The sequence below is a fragment of the Ailuropoda melanoleuca genome, chromosome 3 (assembly GCF_002007445.2).
Source record: "Ailuropoda melanoleuca isolate Jingjing chromosome 3, ASM200744v2, whole genome shotgun sequence".
NCBI classification, from domain to species: domain Eukaryota; kingdom Metazoa; phylum Chordata; class Mammalia; order Carnivora; family Ursidae; genus Ailuropoda; species Ailuropoda melanoleuca.
Window position 1 is genome coordinate 6,692,682 of NC_048220.1, and position 23,632 is coordinate 6,716,313.

General features: G+C 42.4%; 1 protein-coding gene across 1 annotated transcript in view; it reads right to left on the reverse strand.

Moving 5' to 3' along the window:
• Window positions 1–2,072: 2,072 nt before the first annotated feature.
• TRIM36 (tripartite motif containing 36) overlaps window positions 2,073–23,632 on the reverse strand; it is a 37,250-nt gene continuing 15,690 nt past the window's right edge. Inside the window, exons 5-10 of the mRNA XM_002921319.4 lie at window positions 16,631–16,726; window positions 13,453–13,706; window positions 13,090–13,214; window positions 8,937–9,227; window positions 6,144–6,441; window positions 2,073–4,201 (exon numbers count right to left, since the gene is read on the reverse strand). Of these exons, the coding sequence (XP_002921365.1) occupies window positions 3,847–4,201; window positions 6,144–6,441; window positions 8,937–9,227; window positions 13,090–13,214; window positions 13,453–13,706; window positions 16,631–16,726 (1,419 nt within the window). The 3' untranslated portion in view covers window positions 2,073–3,846. The remainder of the gene's footprint in view (window positions 4,202–6,143; window positions 6,442–8,936; window positions 9,228–13,089; window positions 13,215–13,452; window positions 13,707–16,630; window positions 16,727–23,632) is intronic.

Sequence of the window (23,632 nt, forward strand, 5' to 3'; positions counted from 1 at the left end):
GAAACTACGTAAACTAGCAATGTCAGAAACCCCGCGCTAAGATGGCGTTGCAAAGCGTTGGGGGTCTGACCCCTGCATCGCCTGTGGGGGAAAGCCAGTGCTGGTCTACAGTAGACTTTGTGAGAGCAAAGAATACATTTGGGGAAGCCCAGAGGTCTCAGGGTTTCTTGGGCGGATTTAGTTATGCAGCTAACACGCGGCTGAAGGAAGGAGACTAGAGGGGGAGCTGTTACAGGGATCTGGTGAGAATGTTGGTGGTACAGGAAAGGGGGACAAAGTGGACTCTGCATAGAGTCTCAAAGTCGAGCCAAGGGACTGTTGGAAGGTTAGTGTAGGGGAGAGTTAACCCCCTTCCCCTAACCCCAGCAGACACTTTCCAGCTCCCTCCCCAGCTCTCCTGCCTCCTGGCCCACCACCACCACCCATCCCTTCCAGAGAAGACAGGAGGGGGAGCTTCTGAATAAAACTGGAGAAGTGACTCAGGGACAGTAAGGACACAGAGATGTCCCGGGTAATGGTTTTCTAAGTCTTCATTTTTGTGTGTTTAATTATTTCAGGACATTATAAATACCCTGATTTAAGCAGTTGGCACAATGGCCAATAGGCTTTTCCGTCTCAAATACACCAAGCTCCTTCCCAATTACACCAGCTGTTCCCCATTTATGCCACCCCCGGAACCCCCACTACATGCCTGCTTCCCCATCTCCACCCCAGGAACATAATCGCCACTGTCTGCATCTCGAGAGAGAGCCCTTGCTGGGTGGCTGCCAGTGGGGTTTGGTCACTAGGCAGCCCCAACAGATCCACCGAAGGATGGTTCTGACTCCCTCGGTGTCCTGGAGAGACCTCAGGGTTAGCTGCCTCTCACGGTGAGCCCAACTCCCACCAAGCAACCCTTCCTTAATGTCTCACTCTCCCCAACATCTTGGAACACGATTTCCACTTGCCGTCCTTGCTCTAGACCCAGTGATGGCTTCAGGCAGTGGCTCGACTTTCCAGGGCCTCACCACAGCTTGTTTCTTCAAGGTGGCTCACATCTCTAAGTAACCCTTTCATGAAGGAGCCTTCTTGCACTACTTGTCCTCTCTACCCAGCATGCACTTCCCTTGGCTCTGTACAGCGGGCTCCTCCGCGGTGAGGTGCCAAACTTCTAGTGCCTCCACAGAGGGGCGTCCCTGACAGCTGGGGCTAACAGAGCCCCTTCCCCCAACACTCTCTAGCACTTTCCATTTCCTCAAAAGAGCCGGAACCTGGCTGGGCGGCCTTGGTCACCTTATACCCAGTGCACCGCTCAGTGTCTCAGGAACGGCGGGAGTTAAAAGCTTCTTGTAAATAAATGAACTGGGTTCCAAATCAAACTTAACTAAATTTCTTCCAGTTCATCTGTTAAAGCAAGAGAGTCCCAAGAAAAACTTCAAATCACAAGATGTTAATTGCCATAAACAAGCTGGTGAAAATCCTCTAAAACGAATACACGCCTATCTGGGGGAACATAGTTTCTCGAGCACATTCTTGCCTTAAACACTTGGTTCTCCACTCTCTGCAGCAATGCCACGATTGATGGTAGTCCCATGTGGGACACACTCCCAGGGTCTAATCAGATGGTGACCCAGAGTGTATTCAACGCCTGGCAGATAGCTCTGACTCCTACTACTTTCCAGAAGCAACTGCCAATATGAGAATACGTTATTACACAGTATCACGGGGGTAGCCTGGAATTGACTTTTTTTAAAAATGAAGACCCATCAAGCATGAATAATTTAATTCGTTGCGACACAGAACTACCACAGCAGATGGCCCAAGAGTATGACTGTGAACGAAAGGAACAGTCTTCCGATCAAAATCTGATTGTGGAGCAGAAAAAATATGAGACAATCTGATCAGTCAGCTGAAGTAAACTAGTTTCACGTTCAGCTTTTCTAACGATCCCTTCCACAAGCATTAGAGCGGGTAAGTACATGCCCAGAGCAACTTTACGTAAAACCTTAGCTCTGAGTTAACATATTCAGCTGAAGTCTTTTATCAACGATTTGTTTCCATTCTCCGCATAAAGATACTGAGAATTCCCAGGATGCAGTTCAATAATTACACGTATTTCGATTTTTATTAAAAACAACAGACATCCAGGACAACAATTTCTGTACAACTTATACAATGTTTTACGCGCCTTCCCTATTCCTATTAAAGCTTTATGTTTCAAATGTGTACCGGACACGTGCTTACAGAGGCTTGAGACTCAAACTTACCACACACGAGACTTGAGCAACCTTACTGCACAACATTAACCCTGCGTACGTGTTTAGTTCAGCCCATTAACCCTGCGTACGTGTTTAGTTCAGCCCATGCCGTAAAGTGCTATTCATCAGTGGGAAAGTAACGAAGCGTACTCCACGTGAACTTTGCCATGATATTTCCTACCTGGGTTGGGGGTAAAAAAAAAGCTCATTTGATGCTACCAGCCTGAAGAACATTTAAAAATATATATTAAAAACAAACAAGGAAACCAGATAAGGCCCGAGATTTTGGTTGGTCTATCGAAATAGGTCAAAAGCATTTCAAAATCATGAGTGCGACAATATTTAAGTCTAGCTTCTGTACATTTTAACTTCTAAAAAATAAGCAGTTTAGATAAAAAACATCTAAGTAGAAGACAACTTTCAAAAATGAATGTAAAATTTCAGTTAAAATATTAATTCTGCAAATCAGAACAACTTTTAGAAAGGTATACACAGTCACTATGATTTCTGTTATTATTCCTACCCAACTAGATTTGTCTTTTACTTACTTTTACAAACGCTTATTACCAAACAATAGGCCACAGAAAATAACATCCAACTGACCGGTTACTCCACATTTTAGAATAATTTAATGACATTAAAAATAAATCATCAACTTTCCCAATATGTAAACATAAACCAGGACAATCTGATATATAATATCGGTGCCAAAAAAAGAAAATCATAAAATCATAGGACACGATAAAAGGGCCAAAGAACAAATATGCGAAGTGAAGTATCAGTGAATCTTCACTAATATTTGTGAAAAATAATTTGATATAAGCTCAGATATTTTCATAGAGTAAGAAAAACTGAAGACAAATTTTACATGAAGTGACAAGTTTCATGTGTTAGCCGAGAACTTTGTGTTTCCTGCAAAACAAACAAACAAACATACATGTTTAACAACACATGCAGGTGTGCACATTACAGCTAAGGGAACTCTTTAAAATATCCTTAAAAATACAATTTGCAGTCTTAAAAGAGAAAAAAAAGCAGTAGTCATTTTCCAGGGAATATACTCTGAATATCCATTATACGCCTCAAAATACATAATTTTCCATTTAAATATACTACCATTTCTCTGGCCTTTTTACCTATCTATACTTTTGTTTTCCTATGAAAAACATATGCAAGACGCAAGGCTAAGTGCTAATTTCCACCCATAAGGCATCTAAAAAATATCTTAAGACATAAACATGATACAAAATGAAAAACCAAACACAAAAGAAACATAATAATAAATACTTTTGTAGACCTCCCCCCCCTCCAGAAAAAGAAATGTTAATTAAGTATCAGCGGCAGGGCTGACATAAATAAATTAGATTTCCTGTTCGTAAAAAAAGAAAGACAATCCGGTTACAGAGTGTCTTTACTCCCGTGGCTTGTGAAAAAGGCAGAACGACAGCACGGAAGAGGCAAACTGTTCAGGCTTTCTGATTGAAGAAGAAACACACACAGAAACAAGCGTGGCCACGGAGTACTTCGATGCTATGTAATTAGAGACGAGGGCTAACACCAAGGCATAACTCTGCTCCCCTTTTCCACCCTAAGCCCCATCAGACTTCATCTACATGTGCTCTTGGTATTCCAGGTATTTTGCCGTGATGGGTTCCTCAAGCTGAATGCCTCCACTGCCCATCAGGGCGAAGGCCGGGTACATGGTGTGCGAGCAGTCCACCTGGCGCTCGTAAAGGCATTTCATGTGATCCATGTCGTAGAAAGCCACTCGGCCTTTATCATAGTCAAGGAAAATCCCTATACTTGTGGGCATGGGTAGAACTCTGTTCTCGGGTTCGTTGGCAGAAGTGGCTGACTTGGGTATGAAAAACTTCTTCATGCCTATGGTGACCAACGTGAACGGCTGTGAAGAATCGAAGCAGGCATCTTCACTTCCACTGTCATGGCCGCTGTCTTGCTCGTATCTGGAACACAACACACAGAGTCTTAGCTGTGTCGCCAGCCAAAGGCCTTCAGCTAGCCTCAAAGCATTTTCACGAGAAACAGACAATCACTGTAAAATTAAACTGTACGTCATACACTTTCTATTAAAACACAAATCAATTAAAAACATGACGACTACACATTGCCATTTAGAATACCAGAGTCTCAGCCCCAGATTCTTTGTCATGAAATATCATAAAACATCTATATATACATGAGAAAAATAATAAAAACCTATAAAATAATTCAGGACTTTGGCCTGTCAAAACTGAAGTGGGGGAGGGGAGCCTAGCTGGCTCACACTCTTGGTCTTGGGCTCATGAGTTCAAGCCACACATTGGGTGTGGAGATTAAAATAAAATAAACAATAATAAAGTGGGGGAAGAAAAGGGAACTGTCACAGATTAAATATTCACAACACATAATCGTATGTAAAAAAAAAAAATTCAAAACCAAGATGTGCACCTTAATGTAAGGAACTACCAAACGAAAGTAAAATGCATGGGCACTGCAAAACAATGCAAGAGAAAAACTTATGTTTCATGGTCCTACGAACCCTCTTTCTGGATTGGGATTTCTACATGGATCTATGAGGTAGGCAAGCTTGAAGGGTTTTTTCCTGTAAGTATAAAACAGTAGCAGCTTATAAACATTTTTGATACAAAGGTCCTTTCATTTTCTTCCTATACATAGTTCGCTTTTTATATATTTGTGATTACACTACATCGAAGCTTTTAATTGGGTTTTCTCACTCCTAATATTTTTTTTTAAATATTTTATTTTTCAAAGATTTTATTTATTTATTTGACAGAGATAGAGACAGCCAGCAAGAGAGGGAACACAAGCAAGGGGAGTGGGAGAGGAAGAAGCAGGCTCATAGCGGAGGAGCCTGATGTGGGGCTCGATCCCATAATGCCGGGATCGCGCCCTGAGCCGAAGGCAGACGCTTAACCGCTGTGCCACCAAGGCGCCCCTCACTTCTAATATTTCTGATGTTACAAGCTTTTTAAACATTATTAATACCAATATTCTATCAGTATTCTAGGTCTACCGTACTGTTTATTGACCACGTCCTGATTACAGTTTTCGTCATTTTGTTAGTTTCTCATCCTTGTGCAAAAAGCTTTTCCTATCAACTCGGATTCTTAATTTGGGATTCTGTTCACACAAGGGGTCAAAAATGATTTGTGTGGGGGCGCCTGGGTGGCACAGCGGTTAAGCGTCTGCCTTCGGCTCAGGGCGTGATCCCAGCATTATGGGATCGAGTCCCACATCAGGCTCCTCCGCTATGAGCCTGCTTCCTTCCTCTCCCACTCCCCTTGCTTGTGTTCCCTCTCTTGCTGGCTGTCTCTATCTCTGTCAAATAAATAAATAAAATCTTTGAAAAAAAAAATGATTTGTGTGGGCTAGTAGACCTTATATCATCAAAAACAACAAAACCATACAATCTCAGTTCAATAATCAATCTCCTAAGAAACAGGAATTCTTGGACGTGGAAACCTGTGTACCATGACCCAATTTTGTATAGTCCTTACAGGGGAGTTGAAAGAAATTATGTCCCATAACAAAAGAACAACTTCATATCAATTCTGAAGTATGGCAATTAGAAGTATTTCACCATACGTCTGAGTAATAGTTATCACAGAAGTAAGGTAATGGACATGAAAAACTTTTGAAATTTAAAACTGCAACACAGTCAAGAGGTATCCAAAATAGGCTATGTCTCATTACTCACCGTGGGAACACAAGACAACCGACCCCTTTCCTTAGCCAGCCACCTACACACGGCAAAGCACCGAAGTCTTAAGGGATGCACTCAAACTGCAGTAAGTAAACCCAAGTGGATTTCTGGTCTTGCCTTGCTAAACAAGGATGCTTACTTGTAAAAGGATTCTCAAGTTCTAGATCAGTAGAAGAACCCACCTTGGACTGACGGCATCCCGGGGAGAACGGAGCCATTCCTGTAATTTATCACTGGAAGCAACTCCCACTTTGACCAGGTATGAATACGGCTCCACCCGGAAGGCCCAGAAGTGCTTCCCCTTGGTAATTCCAACATCTCCAATGATGTAGTCCAGGCTTGTGTAATAACCCACTTGAACACGCTCCGCAGAGAGCAGGAGATTAAACCCAGCTCTACTCTCTACGCGGTCTCTCTTCAAGTTCAGCAAGAGGTGTTCATTATTATAGCCACATTTTTCATCAAAGAGGAAACTGAAAACTGTAAAGAGAGCTTAAAATTAGTCTGATGACTATGTGTTAGCGTTTCTGTAATTGACGGGTAAATGGGATCGGGTTTTGAACCAGAAATGACTGAAATGAGCCGTGAAGAGGAATGGTTCACACTACCCTGGACAAACTGGGACAAATCATCGCCCCGACTAGGAAATCACTTCCAGGAGATTCTCTACACCTGAACATCTTCAGAAAAGTCAAAAGGCAGAAGGAAGTATTTTAAGTGTATGAGAAAACATACGAATGGGGTTCCTTGCAATGGATAGAGCAGATCTCTTCTAAATGTTTTACACCATTGGATCTGTCTCTTTTCTCCTTAAAATAAGGGGCTGTACATTTTCATAATTATCTGTACATTTCCTAATAAACATGAATTTCACATTTTACAAATTTGGAAAATATGGGTAATTTTAGTAGGGGCTTTTCCTTATCAATCAACATGGCAGACAGGAGACACAGCCCATGATGTTTAAAAAAAAAAAGGCCAAGGCTTTGGGTTTAGAGAGATGAGAGTTTTAATCCCTGCTCAAGCATTTAAATGGAGTTTAACTGAACCTTTAATTTCCTCAACTACAGGAGGGACATAATGCCACTCTCCTAAGTCTTTATCAACTCAAATTCATGAAGCAGGACATTGGCTGTTAGCCCCAAAGTGGAAACAATTCAGATGTCCATCAACACATGAATGGATAAAGAAAATGTGGTCTATCCATTCAGTGGAGCAGTATTCAGCCTAAAGAAAGCAAGGAAATTCTGGTACATGCTACATGGCTGAAGCCCCAAAGACGCCAGGCACTGAAGGATGAGATCAATCCACCTCTATGAGATACAGGCCATTCATAGAGGCAGAAAGTAGAAAAGAGGTTCCCAGGCTCTGCGGGGAACAGGAATGGGGAGCTTGTGTTTAACAGGCACAGAGTTTCACCTGGAAAAAGTGAAGATGTTCTAGAGATGTGAGGGGTGGTGGCTGCACAACAGTGTGGATGTACTTAATGTCACTGACCTGTACCCTTAAAAATGGTTAAAACGGTCATTTTTAACTATATCATATACCACAATGTAAAAAAAAAAAAAAATTCTACGAGCAAGGTAAAGCCATTCTCTTTTCTTCCTGATAATGCCTATTGTCATCCTGTCATGATCATTCCTGTTTCCGGTCGATCTCAAGTCACCCGGTTTGCAAAATATATTTGAATGGTCACCCCATTCACACGGCTTCCGTCAGAAAAAAGCAAGTCAACTTTGGGGGCACCTGGCTGGCTCAGTCGACAGAGTACGCAACTCTCTCGATCTCAGGGTTGTGAGTCTGAGCCCCGCACTGGGTGTCGAGATCACTTAAAAAAATTAAAAAAAAAAAAAAAAAAAAAAGACAGACAACTTGGAACATGTCCTTTCTCCCCATCCAACATGTCACCAAAAACAGCAGCTACTTCCAGGTTTCTTTTTAATTCCACTTTCAATCAGAGAGTCAAGAAAAGAAAAGGGGAAACTACAGAAACAGTAAAATACTCACTTCATACTTGCAAATCCATCCTCACACTCTCTGTTGGATTTTATTCAAATTCAAGAAGAACAATGTTAGCCAACCCTGATTTGTATTTGTATTCTAATTTTTTTTTTTAACTGGCCACAACGGGCATGAAAAACAAGTAGCGGAGAGTACATTTGGGACAAAAGGGGAAGGAAAGACAAGAGTGTACGAAATACAGGCAGTGGGGTCTAAAAACCAACTGGAGGAACCTCAAAGGCAGTGCCCAACAGGCCAGGATGTTTTCCCGCTAAGCACAAGCAGCACAACTTTGGTTCCAAGGGTCCCTTGTCCGTGGAGACGCTGCAGGGAGCATCTAACCTGGTGATTCTCCTTCTGGAAAAATCTACAGGTGCTCTGTAGGGAGCACCAGTGGTTTCTGACTGGGAAGGTGGGGAAGGGGCTGGGCAAGGGGAGCTTTTAGTGGGGGGTGGGGGCGCTACCATGTGGTTCTAATATATGCCCTCCAACCCCGAGTGCAGGAAATCACTGAGTTAGAAAATCTGGACATGTCAGAAGAAGGTTAATCACAATGATATTTCATATTATAACAATAAATTTTTTTAAAATCTACCTAAATCTATGTTATAGAGATTTCTATAAACTTACCAAAAGTACAGAACTATACTATTCAAAACTTGTAAGGTAGCATCTATGCTATTTTCATCTCAAATTAATTGCCCTGCTCACTCAAATGTCTTCATGTTTTCCTATATCTGATGTCAGGCCAAACTCTAACCCTATTCCCAGCCTCCTGGTGAAATTCACACATTCAGTCTATTTCTAAATCCTACCTGGGGATGGAATCTGTTTTCTAGTTTTTTGTTTTTTTTTTTTTTAACTAATGAGAGCTGGTTTCAGTGTGGATCTAGACAGAGACGCTGGCTAGGTTATTTTTTACCAAGGTCTCTTCTCCCGCTCTATGGCTTTCTGATTCCCAGGAGTCCCAGTACCTGGAGCTGGTGGGGTATGAAGAGTCAGCTCTCTGCTGCAAGGACTGCAGATGGAGCCCTTGTAGGCTCTTACTCGGAAAGCGTAGTTACAATTGCTTTCCAGGTCGGAAATGACTTTGCTTGTGCCGCACACTTCAATCTCGTTCCAAGACAGCATTTCTTCATCTCTGTTAATCTTCCGATATTCAAGGACATAGCTATCCGCTTTATCCTTTTCGGGATGGTACCAGTTGATCAGAGCATTGTTATAAACTCTGCTCTGTTCCTCGTTGATCTCTGGCACGTCTATGCCTGAAAGCATCAAGAAACAAAAAAACGTTAAGATATCGATCTTTCAGAACCTATAGGTTCCACCATGAAAATGATGTACCGACAATACTTCAATTCCTGTTCGGTCCAAGAATTTTCTTTCTTTCTTTCTTTTTTAAGATTTTATTTATTTATTTGGCAGAGAGAAAGACAGCCAGCGAGAAAGGGAACACAAGCAGGGGGAGTGGGAGAGGAAAAAGCAGGCTCCCAGCGGAGGAGCCTGATGTGGGGCTCGATCCCAGAACTCCGGGATCATGCCCTGAGCCAAAGGCAGACGCTTAAGACTGAGCCACCTAGGCGCCCCAGGTCCAAGAATTTTCTAAATCTGTAATGCTGTGTATAAGAAGAAGAGTAATTCCAGCAATGTACAACAACACGGACGGGCCTTGTGGACGTGCAAACTGAAATACGCCAGACACAGACAGACAGACACTGAAGGCGCAGTCCCACTTCTGTGAGGAATCTCAAAGAGCTAAATTCACAAAACTGAAGACTGAAATGCTGGCTGCCGGGGGCTGGGGGAGGGAGCAATGGGCAGTTATTAATCAAGAGGCATCAAGTATCAGTCAAGCAAGACGAATAAGCGGTAGAGATCTCAGGACAACATCGTACTCAGAGTCAACGACACTGTATTCCACACTTGAAATCTGTTAACAGAAGAGATCTCAAGGGAGGTGCTCCTACCACAAAATTGAAAATGAAAAAGAATAAGCAATAAAGATAGTTAAAGGCATATCTACGTTTATAACTCAAAGGAAGGAGAATGACAAGACAATAAAAGATTGAATTGCAGCTTTATAAGTTATAGTCATTCTGAAACACCGTAAATTAAAGTTTTTAACCATAGCCTTTCAATTCCCCCTACTAAATAACAACACTAGACTTGAAATTTTTAATCTGTGTCCTCTTAGAATTATTTGAATAAATACTTTTAAATCTAAATTGAGTGAGTCTAACAAAGTTCAACAAAACGTTACATAATTTTCTTTCAGATTTTCTTCCAAAGAGTTGCGAAGCAATTTAAATGCATTTTTTTTTGGCACAAACATGATACGTAATATTTTTTGTAAGAAAATCAGAAACTACATAAAACACACTTTAAGTAACTCAAAAATAATCACTACAATAATTTTGTACAGATCCTGCCAGTATTTTTCTCCCACCGGCATTCCACTCCATGGCTGTGTCAACATTTAACAATTTTTAGAAACAGGTTTCTAGTTTGTCATGAAAAATATGAAACAAAAGTATTGTAGCTAAACCTTTGTGCATATGCAGAATCCCTTCCATAGAAGAAATTACAATAAGCTTAACTGCTTAGGATAAGCTATATAAGTCGCACACAGACACAACACATATTTATATCAAATCAGAGAAGTGTATGAAATAAAAATAAAAGTCTTCCTCTTGGCCTCCCCCAGATACACATAAGCAATGTAGAAGCATGTCCGTTTATGCAACAGAATGTTACACAGCCATAATGAGATCTGGAAAGTCATTCAGAATACATTTTGGGGGGCAAGATAACATGACTAGTATGCACCCCACCCCATAACCCTTTCTTTTTTTTTGGTTTTTTTGTTTGTTTGTGTTTTTTTGAACCATAGCTTACTAAAAAAGTGTCCGCGCAGGAAACAATGAGACCATCCATCAGTCAGAAGCTGGGTAACTATTTTCCGTCATCACTCATCCACTACACTGGTTCTTTGCTAGACACTGGTCCAACCTAAGATTACCAACCTTCAACATCATCTTCCCAAGGACTGTTTTGGGACCCCAAGGGGCAAGAGGACCTTGTTCTCCTAAGTAAACTAGCATGTATATGAAAAACAATTCAAGTATACCTTCTGGAAAAAGGGAGACTACAGTACATGAAGTAAGAATTAGCATGTGAAAGAGGAACAAATACATATCTGGAAAAACAAGATCGTTATAATAAAATAAGCACATATCCAGGGGTGCCTGGGTGGCTCAGTCAGTTAAACATCCGACTCCTGATTTCGGCTCAGGTCATGATCTCAGGGTCCTGGGATTGAGCCCCACGTCGGGCTCCACATGCAGCAGAAAGTCTGCTTGAGGGTTCTTTCTCTCACTCTCTCTCCCCCCCACTTGTGTGTGCTTCCTCTCTCTCTAAAAATAAATAAATAAATCTTCTTTAAAAAAGATAAGCACATATCTGAAAGGAGATTCAGGTATAGATTTGAAAGAAAGGTGGTCATGGTAATAATACTTCAGAGTTTTTAACTTTAAAACTTTTTTCTTCTTCTTCTTTTTTTTAATGGACATATAATCCTGAATCAAAGGGAAGACTTTTTAAAGTCTTATTTGAGAGAGAGGGGGGAGGAGAAGCAGACTTCCTGCTGAGAAGGGAGCCCCATGCGGTGGCTCAATCCCAGGACCCTGGGATCATGACCTGAGCCGAAGGCAGCCGCCTGACCAACTGAGCCACCCAGGTGTCCCCATTTTTTTCTTTTTTTTAAGTAGTCTCCATGCCCAATGCAAGACTTGAACACACAACTCTGAGGTCAAAACCTAAGCCACCCACCTGACTAAGCCATCCACCCAGGCACCCCTGGAATTTTTAACTTGAAACAAGACAAATTTCCTCCGGGGGACTGTACAAATCCACACAGCTACACCTATACACAGCCATCAATGTCTAAGTATTCCGTTCTAAGGACTGTAAGTACTCACCATCACTAGAAGAGAGATCGGGGCAGGGGAGGGGGAGAGGAGATATGAACAAGGCAAGAAGGGAAAAAGGAAAGGAAGACCTCCCCACTGGGGAACAGCAAAACACGATCATAAGCCCATGTTATGGCCCCAAAATTCATAAGCTGTGGTTCTCATCCCTGGTCCTTCAGAATGTGACTTTATTTGGAGAAAGAGTCTTTACAGAGGTACTTAAGTTCAAATGAAGTCATTAAGACGGGAACTAATCCACCATGACTAGCACGACTGGTGTCCTTAGACAGACAGGTGTAGGCGGAAGACCATGTGGAGACTCCGGAAGGCCGCCATCTGCAAGCCAAGGAGAGCGGCCTCAGAAGAAACCAACTCTGCCCACACCTTGATCTCAGACTTTGAGCCACCAGAGCTGTAAGAAAACACGTTGCTGGTGTTCAAGGGCAGGCGGTCTGTGGTATTTTGTTTCAGCAGCCCTCACAAACTCATTAATACAGCCCGGTAAACACATAAAACCTCTCAGAGCCGGTTTTTGCCTGGAGACATCATTTCTAGGTTTCTGCCCCAGAGAAACGCACATGCGTGTGTACAGGTGAGCACTGACGAAGATGTTCAACACAGCAATGGAGGAAAAAATAGAAACAAATTGTCTCTCGGTAGGAAAACGATTTATATAATGAAATCCTATAAACAGCTAAAATACAGCTTTACACCAGAGCTCCATGTAGTAACAAGTATCCTAAACTTCATTTTTTGGAAAAACAATTCACAAAAAGGATACACATGCAACGTGAAGCCATTTATTCAATGTGTTTTTTAAAAGATTTTATTGATGTATTTGAGAGAGAGAGAGCGCGCACATTAAAGGGGGAGGGGCAGATGGAGAGGGAGAAGCAGACTCCCCACTGAGCAGGGACCCCAATGTGGGACTCGATCCTAGGACCCCAGGATCATGACCTGAGCCGAAGGCAGACGCTTAACCAATGGAGCCACCCAGGTGCCCCTATACAATGTTTCAAAACCACACAAACCAACAGAATATACTCTTTGTGCATAAAACCATGGTTTTTCATACCGTCAGACCGAAGAGTGCGTTTTTCCCACGTAATATGAATTCCGACTACGAGAGTAAGAGGCTTTGGCCGTCGCTGAAACTTACCACTGGAGAAAAAGGACAATTCTCCAAGAAGTTCTGTCTGTTTAGATGTATTAACAACATAGTCTTCAAAAGAAGTCTGAGCTGCGGGTCTAAAGCTCTTCAAAGATTCTGTGGCTTTCTGAATTCTGCGGACAGATAGAGTTTATATAAAAACAACTCCATAAAAGACCAATCAGACTAAACACCTGCAATGTGATCAAAAACAAAAAACAAAAAAAACCCCACGTCGCTCATCGTTCCGGTTAAGAGCGCGGCAAGCGTGTCCACGCAGAGCACAGCACTGGGAACCCGAGAGCTCAGGATGAAACACCGGGCGGCATCTGACGACACTGCCACGGCGACTCTAACTTCAAAGCGACGTACCTGAGGTGGAGCTGTTTTGCCGTCTGCACGAAACAGGACTGATCCGTCTCCTTAAGCACTTCTTGGGCATATCCCACCAGCCCACTGTTCTCTAGGAGCCCCTGATACTCCTCCACTTGAGTCTGAAATTTGTCTAATCTTAGTTTCTTAGAAGCATCAATGGCCTTCAAAACCGATGATTTCCTCTCTTCTAGAACTTCAAAGAGCTTTTCAAAATGTGTGACTGCTTCTTCTTTTGCTCTCTCTCCATTACACTATTATAAAACAAGCAAAAAAGTGTTACCGCATCTGCTGAATCCAAATGCCTTTTCTCAAAATAACCAAAATGTAATTTTGTCTGACTCTGACATTTTCAGAACAATAACGTGACATCGGATACACTTTAGCAAGGAATGATCGCCGACTTGCAGTCAGACATAGTTTGTGATGGTAGGATAGGGTCTTCTCCTTGAGCGTTCCTCTTCCAAGTTCAGCAATAAACACATCAACAAGGAAACCACCTTCGACATGGATACAAAGGAACTTGAGGCAGAAATTAAATGATTTAACCAAAGATACCGTACGATACAATTCTGGAGTTTTTAATTCATTTCTAATTTGGGCAACTTTTTTTTTTTTTAACATTTTGTTTATTTATCTGAGAGAGAGAGAGAGAGCACAAGTAGGCACAGCGGCGGACAAAGGGGCAGGCAGAGGGAGAGGGAGAAGCAGGCTCCCCGCTGAGCAAGAAGCCCCAGGTGGGACTCGATCCCAGGACCCTGGGATCATAACCTGAACTGAAGGCAGACGCCCAACTGACTGAGACACCCAGGCACCCCTGATTTGGGCAAATTTTGACCCTTTCTACCCTCTTCCAGTTTTTTTAAGAAAACTTAAATAGCAGCACAAAACTCAGGAAAATGACATCCTTTACTAAGATACAAAAATGTAACTCTTCTCTTCAAATTAATATAACTTAATTAGAATTAAATCCTATGTGACTTTAGGCGAATTATTTAACTTCTGTATGTCTGAGGTTTTCTCTTCTGAAAGCTGGGGATAAGAGAAACCATTTGGGGTTTTTTGAAGATTGAAAAAGATTATTTACATCAAATGCCCACAATACTCCATAAACACAGAGTATTATTATCCTCACTGCACACGCAATTCTTCCTCTATTTTGCCATAAAACGATCCTATCCGGAGAGCTTACGAAACATTTTGAACATCCATAAAATCAGAGACCAACCTGATTTTGAAAATAGGACCAGCAGAGCACACATATGCAATCATCGTTATAGACCCATAAACAGCAGCCAACAGAAAAAAAAAAAAAGTCTTCAAACACATTCTTAAAAGCTGACAACATATGGAAGAAGCGCACTGTGCACTTTCCAATGGCTTCTGGCCAACATTCCTAATGAAAGGAAATTTTTTCCAGATTCCCTTCTCTGTTTCCTAAACCCAACAGGCAACAATTTTTGTAAAGGGTGGGCAGGAGGGAAGGAAGAAAGGGGGACAGAGGGTGGTGACATTTTGGTAGGATTTCAGTGATCTATCACAACACTAAACTCAAAAGATCATTACACACAGGTAAAAGGGGGATTTTTTTTTCCGGCGAAGTGTAATTATATTAAAAAAAAAAAAGATAGTGTCGCAGTCTTCACTGAGTAATAGTCAAGAATGCAGACAAATTCTCCAGTGTAGACGATTCTTGCTGATAAGCTCAGAAATGAAGCTTAGGTCAGAGGGACACAGAGAAGCTACGTAATTTCTCCAGGATCCCAAGGACTCGGGGTCTGCACGAACACTTGACGGGAACCACCAGCTCAGCAACGGGTCCTGGGGCTCCCTTATTTGAGAAGTCAGGGCTGCATGACTGAGGACCAGGAGTGAAACAAACCTAAAATGACCAAAGGTACGATCCGTGGAGCAAAGTCCTCGATGTAGGTGAGCACCTGCCCAGGGCGGGGATGATACCGCACTGAGAGTGCGTCATCAGACAAAAAGAAGAAGAACAAAAATCCTGCTTTGCAACTACATGGAGAAACTTACTTAGGGTGGTGAATGCAATCAGTGAGTATCAGAAAGGGAATATTAAAAACAAAAGCAGTGCTGGCGATCTGGTACTAATTTGCATAATGTCTCAATTTTTTTTAACCCCTTTTGGAAAATAAAACTTCAAGAAATTAACAGTCTCATACTAGCCAGGATATTTTTCTATTTCATCGTAACTTCTAAAAGTGATCAGGAGTAATGGCTCTTCAATTTATTTCAAAGAGAGAAGAGAAACACACGTCCAAATCAATGAAGAATATTTGGGATTTTAAAACCACCCAGTCCTATCCTCTTCTACCTTATTTTTAAAATGCTCTCCACTTTCTCCACTTTTTTCTTGAAGTATCATATACACAAAGGAAAATGTGTATATTATGGGTGCAGAGACAGACGAGTCTCGGCAAACACACCCATGTAACCCGCATCCAGGTTAAGCAAAGGAACATTACCCAGACCCCAGACGCCAGCCTTTCCAGGCACCCAGCCTTCCCCTCCCCAGTCTCCACAACGCCTGTCCTGAGTTCCAGCGAGAGCCCAGTTTCACCTTTGGCAGTACTTTTATAAACGGGATCACGGTTTGTATTCCTTTGCGCTCTGGTATCTTCCTTTCAATCTTATTGCAAGATTTAGCTACATTGTTGCCTCCAGTTGCAAATATTCATGCAACTGATGCTATCGCACTGCTGAGGGATATTTCGGTAGTTTCCACTTCATGGCTGTTAGATTGCTCAACGCTGCAAATTTCTAGTACGTGTGTCTCTTGGTGAACGTGTCTCAGGTATGTGCTTGGGAATAGCACATTTTAAGTTAATATATAGTACATACTGCAAAAGCAATCTGCTAATCTTGAAAAATACCGATAACTGTCAAAAATTCCACAACTTACCTTATGTAACTAACTCTGAGCTCGAAACCGCCCACGTAAAGGGTAGTTATTCTTTTCCCTGTGCTTCGGTAGCATTGACTCGCACTGATCACACACGAGAACTTGTTTTTTATACTGGTTTTCTAGTACCAGGAAAGTGGGGTGAAATCTAACATAACTTTGTACTCCCAGCTCATTTACTACCCGCCGGATTTCAGGAGTGAATGAATTCTCTAGATGGAGAAACAAAAATAGGCAAACCAGCTAATCACTTACCTCTGTTTCTTTCATTAACAAGTTTAGTTCAGAAATTTGACTCTTCACCTGGCTCTCCTTGCCAATAAGGTAATCAATATCCTTTGAAAGCTTTTCCTGTTAGAACATATCAGGAACACAAGTAAGCACAAGCTTAACAAAGCCCTTGCCAATCTATCTTCCTTCCTCTTTTATTTTTTTTACACACAATTCTTTAGCCTATGATGAACGGGCAGTAAAATCAACCCTGACGATTCTCGTTATTAACCCAGGGTAAACAGTTACTGGCCTTAAGCACAGAGGCCCACGGATCTATGAGAGATGAGAGGCAGGCTGAATAAAAGAACAGGGCAGTGATGCTCAGATTAGCCAAAAAACCAGAATACATAATAATACAGTTTTGTTGTCTGTTCATCGTTCCCAGGTCTTCCTCCTCAGGTTTCTAAGTAAATGGAAGAATAGCAATTCAAACAGGATTGTCTTCCATCAGGTTTTATAATTCATTCTCTCTCTCTCTCTCTCTCTCTCACACACACACACACACACACACACAAAGACCCAAAGAGCAACAGAGACTCTTCCAAAATGACCTCCACAGCCTAGTCCAGACTAGATATTCATTAAATACACATACACAATAATGAAAGTACAGATTTCATAAAACTAGAGCTCAAGAAGCTTCCAGAGCTTACTGAAGTAGGTATAAATACTTACTGAAGAACTTATTTAAAAACTAGCTCATCTGAAGTTAGTCTGCTAACCGTAGAGATAACAGCATAGGTTTTGGTGAGATCCCTAGTTTAACCCAGAAAAAATAATCTGTATGACCGAAGTATATTAAAAAGCAAACAAACCCTTGAAGCACCATGGGGTACAGTCATAAGAAACAAACGTACGCAGAGTCTAAATAAGAAGAACGTCATCCAGAAAACGCCACCCACGCTGGAGCCATGACAAGAGAATCTGAGCATTTCTCAATCGCTGCTGCCCTGAAGGAAAGGGGGGGGCGGTAAGAACAGAAGAGGACCAGAGATCTAACTTTTCGGAATTCAAGAAGTAAGTCTCCTGCCTCTATCATTTTCCTCTTTTCTCACTTAGACCACGGAATAAGGAAATAGAACATATGTTGAAATTCATATGGCGTGCCTACGGCAGGACCTGTCTTTAATTCTCTGGAACACCCAGCAATCCGACACAGTGAGTTTCCTTGATGGCTCACTGGAGGGACAGAAGGACCCATGAGGTGGAGAAGTAAGACTTCTGAGGGCTAGGGACAGGATGGGACCAGAAAGAACCCGCAGGGAGTCAAGGAGAGACATGAAACCTTGTGTCTTGACCCAGTGTTTTATAGATGAGGAAACCAAAGCCCACTGAGTGCAAATATCACACGGTCCGTAGCTGAGCTAGAAGCTTCCTCACTGCTCAGTACACTGACCACTATTCCGGAGGCTGACAGGTGCTTCCTCAGCACCAAGCTGCAAGGGAGAGAAGAGTTCCTCCAACACCGTCCCGTCAGGCCCATGCTGGGACCACAAGGGAGGGGTGCAGGTGGTCAGACTTGTCGTTACAGCAGTGAAGGGAAGAACGGAGCCATTTTGATTGAAGTAGGGCTTAGTGGTAACACAGCTTATATCGGGAGTGCAAGACAGGCTGGAGAAGAAACGATGACAGAATTCAGGATCACGGCTGAAAGTCAAAGACGCCGGGGTTCCCTCCCAGTGAGCAGGAATGCTTAGCACAAGGCTCCGGCCAACAACAGCCATAATCTTCAGTCCTCACTGGGCCCCTCGTAACGAGGCAGTTTGGGTTAAGATGACATGTTTTAAGCAATAATCAGTGTGTCCGGGGCGCCTGGGTGGCACAGCGGTTAAGCATCTGCCTTCGGCTCAGGGCGTGATCTCGGCGTTATGGGATCGAGCCACATCAGGCTTCTCCGCTATGAGCCTGCTTCTTCCTCTCCCACTCCCCCTGCTTGTGTTCCCTCTCTCGCTGGCTGTCTCTATCTCTGTCGAATAAATAAATAAAATCTTTAAAAAAAAAAAATAATAATCAGTGTGTCCGTTTATTCATAGGCCTCCAAAAAGTATAAGCACCAGACACTGATCCTAGACACTGAAGAGTAAAATGTAAAAACACATGGCTCCTCCCCCCTTCAGGAAATACATCTAAGGGGGATCAGTTTTAAATCCTTCAGCTACATGAGGGCCCCAGTTCTCTAGGAACTGACCAGAGGCTAACTGCTCAAGGACACCGAATTTACTGTAAAGTCCTCCCCTAGAACAGTGGTTCTCAAAAGCTGGTGTGCGTCCGTGTCCTGAGAGCTAACAGAAGACCACAGAGCCCCTCCAGGAGGGCAGGCCTTGGCCTCTGTAGTTTTATGCCTAGTGTTCCAGGTGATTCTAACCCCCATCAAAGTTTGAGAACCACCGCCTCCCACTTTTAATCAGGTCATTGGGCAAACGTACCCAAAGAAACATGAGTCCACAAAATGAGGCAGAAGGGAGAGAAAAAGGGAGATTAAGTCATTCAGCAATCACACAGAATATCTTTCACGGGAGCAGGCTAGGAAAATAACGTATAACCAATATGGTTCCTGCCCCCTTAGGGAATATTGTTTTAAAGGTGTTACCAGCTCTGCTACGTGTCTGAAACTGTTACGATAAAATGATGGGAAGCAAAAGTCTAGAATGCTACCTTTTAGTCAGGTGCCAGATGACATCAACAAATAGGGCAATATCATATTCACCACAAATTTCACATACCCCAAAATACAGAAGCTGCATTGCTTTCTCATTCAAAGGGGACGGGTTATAGGGATGTGTACATTTTCTACTTCTCTAAGTCCTAGTTTCCAATCATTTGAATTATGATTAAAATCACAAAGCCACCCCTTCCAGAAGAGATAACCGCACAGAAACAAGATCATTAACTCTCTTCTGGAAATGTATGGAAATAAAGAAAAAATAAAAGTAGGAAAAACTCCTCAGGAAATAGTCCTCGGTAAAAGGTCCACTAACTACTAGAAAGTGGACAAGTGAAGAAAGATGAGCTAACAACCAACCCTCCTTAATGAGAAACTGTGCAGTTGTTTGAGAAGTTGAAAAAGTCCTAGAAAGCCCACTAACACCCAAAGTTGGGAGAAGCAGGGTGTTGAGATGAGGCCAGAGAGAGGGAGAGACAATAAACACCGAACTGCAAAGCCTTGTTCAGGGCAAAGCGGGATTCCGAAGCCTCAGCAGTCCAAACAGGCCAGAGGAGAGCGTCAACGTGGTTTCCTGTGTTGGAAGGCGGGAAGGACTCTGTATCCGTCCGTATTCTGGAAGAGCAAGGTCCATATACAAAGGCAAGCTACGAAAGACAGGGAACCACTCCATCTGGAGCATGTGCACATGCAGGCAGGTGTCTTTCTATCCTGGGATTAACAGGAGTGACGTTATGTGGAAGCAAAAACAAAACCAAAAAACCCCAAAAAAACAGGTCTCAGCCCGAGAGAAGACTGCCAGGAACAGGACCATTCCTCACCATTATTCTATTTAGGCCAGTTCACCCGAAAGCACTAGCACTTTCCGCAACTGGAAGGGCACCCTCGATTATATAGCTTGGGAGAAATTCCAAGGAGAGGCCAGACACTAGGACACAGTCCACCGGTATTAGAAGCCAGATCAAACAGAGGCAGATGGGAAGTCCGGCTCTGGCTTCAGCCATTTCAACAAACAGCAGCAACAAGGTGGACAAGGTTAACCCACCATGATGCTCACTTTTCTTCTGTCCTTTGCAACACCTGAGTGTGTAAACATGAAAATGGTATAAGGGCGCCTGGTCAGCTGAGCATCCAACTCTTGGATTCGGCTCAGGTCGTGATCTCAACATCATGGGATCGAGCCCCGCATCAGGTCCGTGCTCAGCAGGGAGTCTGCTTGAATTTCTCTCTCTCCCTCTGCCTCTCCCCCCATGCTTGCGCTCTAAAATAAATAAATAAATCTTTTAAAAAAATGAAAATAATATAAACTTGCATCACGTAGCCCTCCTGCTTAAAATCTAAAGATAAATGAAAAGGAAGCTCTAAGGAAATCTGTTTGCTATTTTGGGCAAATGGGTCAATCTAAATAATTTTATCCTCACTAAAAAGCAAGTAAATTGAAAAACCCATGATGGACTCTACTGGAAGAAAAAAAAAGTCTGAAACATTAATGAAAAAAGTTAACAACAGAATGTAAAGAATATAAAGGAACGCTACCATCGAAGATTTATTCCAGGTAACAGAAAAAAAATTTCTGGACAGGCTGGGTAAGATCAAACCACTAAGAAACAAACAAAAGGGGTATCAAAAGTTAAATTTAGGGGCACCTGGGTGGCTCAGTTGGTTAAGCGTCTGCCTTCAGCTCAGGTCATGATCCCAGGGTCCTGGGATCGAGCCCTACATTGGGCTCCCTGCTCAGCGGGGGAGCCTGCTTCTCCCTCTCCCTCTGTCTAGCGTTCTGCCCACTTGTGCTCTCTCTCTGTCAAATAAATAAATAAAATCTTAAAAAAAAAAAAAAAGTTAAGTTTAATTAGCAAAACGATGGTAATACCACTGGGGCAGGGCACAAATGAGTAACAGAGACTGGATCAACTCTCCCACCTGAAAAAATCTTAAAACTGAACAGAATATATAAAATGGCTCTGAAGACTGTACATGGAGAAACAAAGAGGCCTGAGAGAGGGAAACAAGATGGGCCCATGACTGCACCCACCTTTCCTGTCTAGACCCAGCGTCCTCCAAGGCCCAGGGCAGAGGAGAACTCAGGTGGATCCGGGGTCTCCCAGGAGTTGAAGAGACGAAGCTGAGAGTCCGGGGAGGCCAGAGCTTGTAAAGCAGAATCCCCAAGAACAGAAAGTGACAGAAAGAACTCTGGAGATGTACAAGGGTCCTCCTGGCTTATTCAGCAGAGTACTGACCAATTCCCATGTGTGACGAAACTTTCAGAGGCCAGGGAAAGGATCAAGACAAAAGGATTACAGGGAACAATTCCAGGAGCTCACACCAGGCTGGGAATAGTGCACCAAACTAAACAAACAAACAAACAGCAAATTAAAACATCCTCAAAAAACCCCACAAAACTCAAAATCCAAAAGTCATTGAGAAGAGTCAATGATAAGAGTAGTCTGGTAAAATTGGCCTAAGAACTAAATGCTGCTCTGTCTTAATAAAGCTTAAAAACAAGATTGGAAGAATTAACATAGTTAAAATGTCCATGCTACCCAGAGCAATCTACACTTTCAATGCTATCCCGATCAAAATACCGAGGACATTTTTCAAAGAACTGGAACAAATAGTCCTTAAATTTGTATGGAACCAGAAAAGGCCCCGAATCTCCAAGGAACTGTTGAAAAGGAAAAACAAAGCTGGGGGCATCACAATGCCGGATTTCGAGCTGTACTACAAAGCTGTGATCACAAAGACAGCATGGTACTGGCACAAAAACAGACACATCGACCAATGGAACAGAATAGAGAACCCAGAAATGGACCCTCGGCTCTTTGGGCAACTAATCTTTGATAAAGCAGGAAAAAACATCCGGTGGAAAAAAGACAGTCTCTTCAATAAATGGTGCTGGGAAAATTGGACAGCTACATGCAAAAGAATGAAACTTGACCACTCTCTCACACCATACACAAAAATAAACTCCAAATGGATGAAAGACCTCAATGTGAGACAGGAATCCATCAAAATTCTAGAGGAGAACATAGGCAACAACTTCTATGACATCGGCCAGAGCAACCTTTTTCACGACACATCTCCAAAGGCAAGAGAAATAAAAGATAAAATGAACTTATGGGACTTTATCAGGATAAAGAGCTTCTGCACAGCCAAGGAAACAGTCAAAAAAACTAAGAGACAGCCCACGGAATGGGAGAATATATTTGCAAAGGACACCACAGATAAAGGACTGGTATCCAAGATCTACAAAGAACTTCTCAAACTCAATACACGAGAAACAAATAAACAAATCATAAAATGGGCAGAAGATATGAACAGACACTTTTCCAATGAAGACATACAAATGGCTAACAGACACATGAAAAAATGTTCAAAATCATTAGCCATCAGGGAAATTCAAATCAAAACCACACTGAGATACCACCTTACGCCAGTTAGAATGGCAAAGATAGACAAGGCAAGAAACAACAATTGTTGGAGAGGATGTGGAGAAAGGGGATCCCTCCTACATTGTTGGTGGGAATGCAAGTTGGTACAGCCACTCTGGAAAACAGTGTGGAGGTCCCTTAAAAAGTTAAAAATTGAACTACCCTATGACCCAGCCATTGCACTACTGGGTGTTTACCCCAAAGATACAGACGTAGTAAAGAGAAGGGCCATATGCACCCCAATGTTCATAGCTGCATTGTCCACAATAGCCAAATCATGGAAGGAGCCGAGATGCCCTTCAACAGATGACTGGATTAAGAAGCTGTGGTCCATATATACAATGGAATATTACTCAGCTATCAGAAAGAACGAATTCTCAACATTTGCTGCAACATGGACGGCACTGGAGGAGATAATGCTAAGTGAAATAAGTCAAGCAGAGAAAGACAATTATCATATGATTTCTCTCATCTATGGAACATAAGAACTAGGAGGATCGGTAGGGGAAGAAAGGGATAAAGAAAAGGGGGGTAATCAGAAGGGGGAATGAAACATGAGAGACTATGGACTATGAGAAACAAACTGAAGACTTCAGAGGGGAGGGGGTGGGGGAATGGGATAGACTGGTGATGGGTAGTAAGGAGGGCACGTATTGCATGGTGCACTGGGTGTTATACGCAACTAATGAAGCATCAAACTTTACATCGGAATCTGGGGATGTACTGTATGGTGATTAACATAATATAATAAAATTTAAAAAAAGTAAAAAAATAAAAAAAAAAAAGCTTAAAAACAAGACCCAAAAGGGATACACTGTTTTTAGGTAACTTAATCACACAATTAGAAGAAAACTCAAGAATATCTGTAAAGCATAGAAGTATCCACTGCCCAAC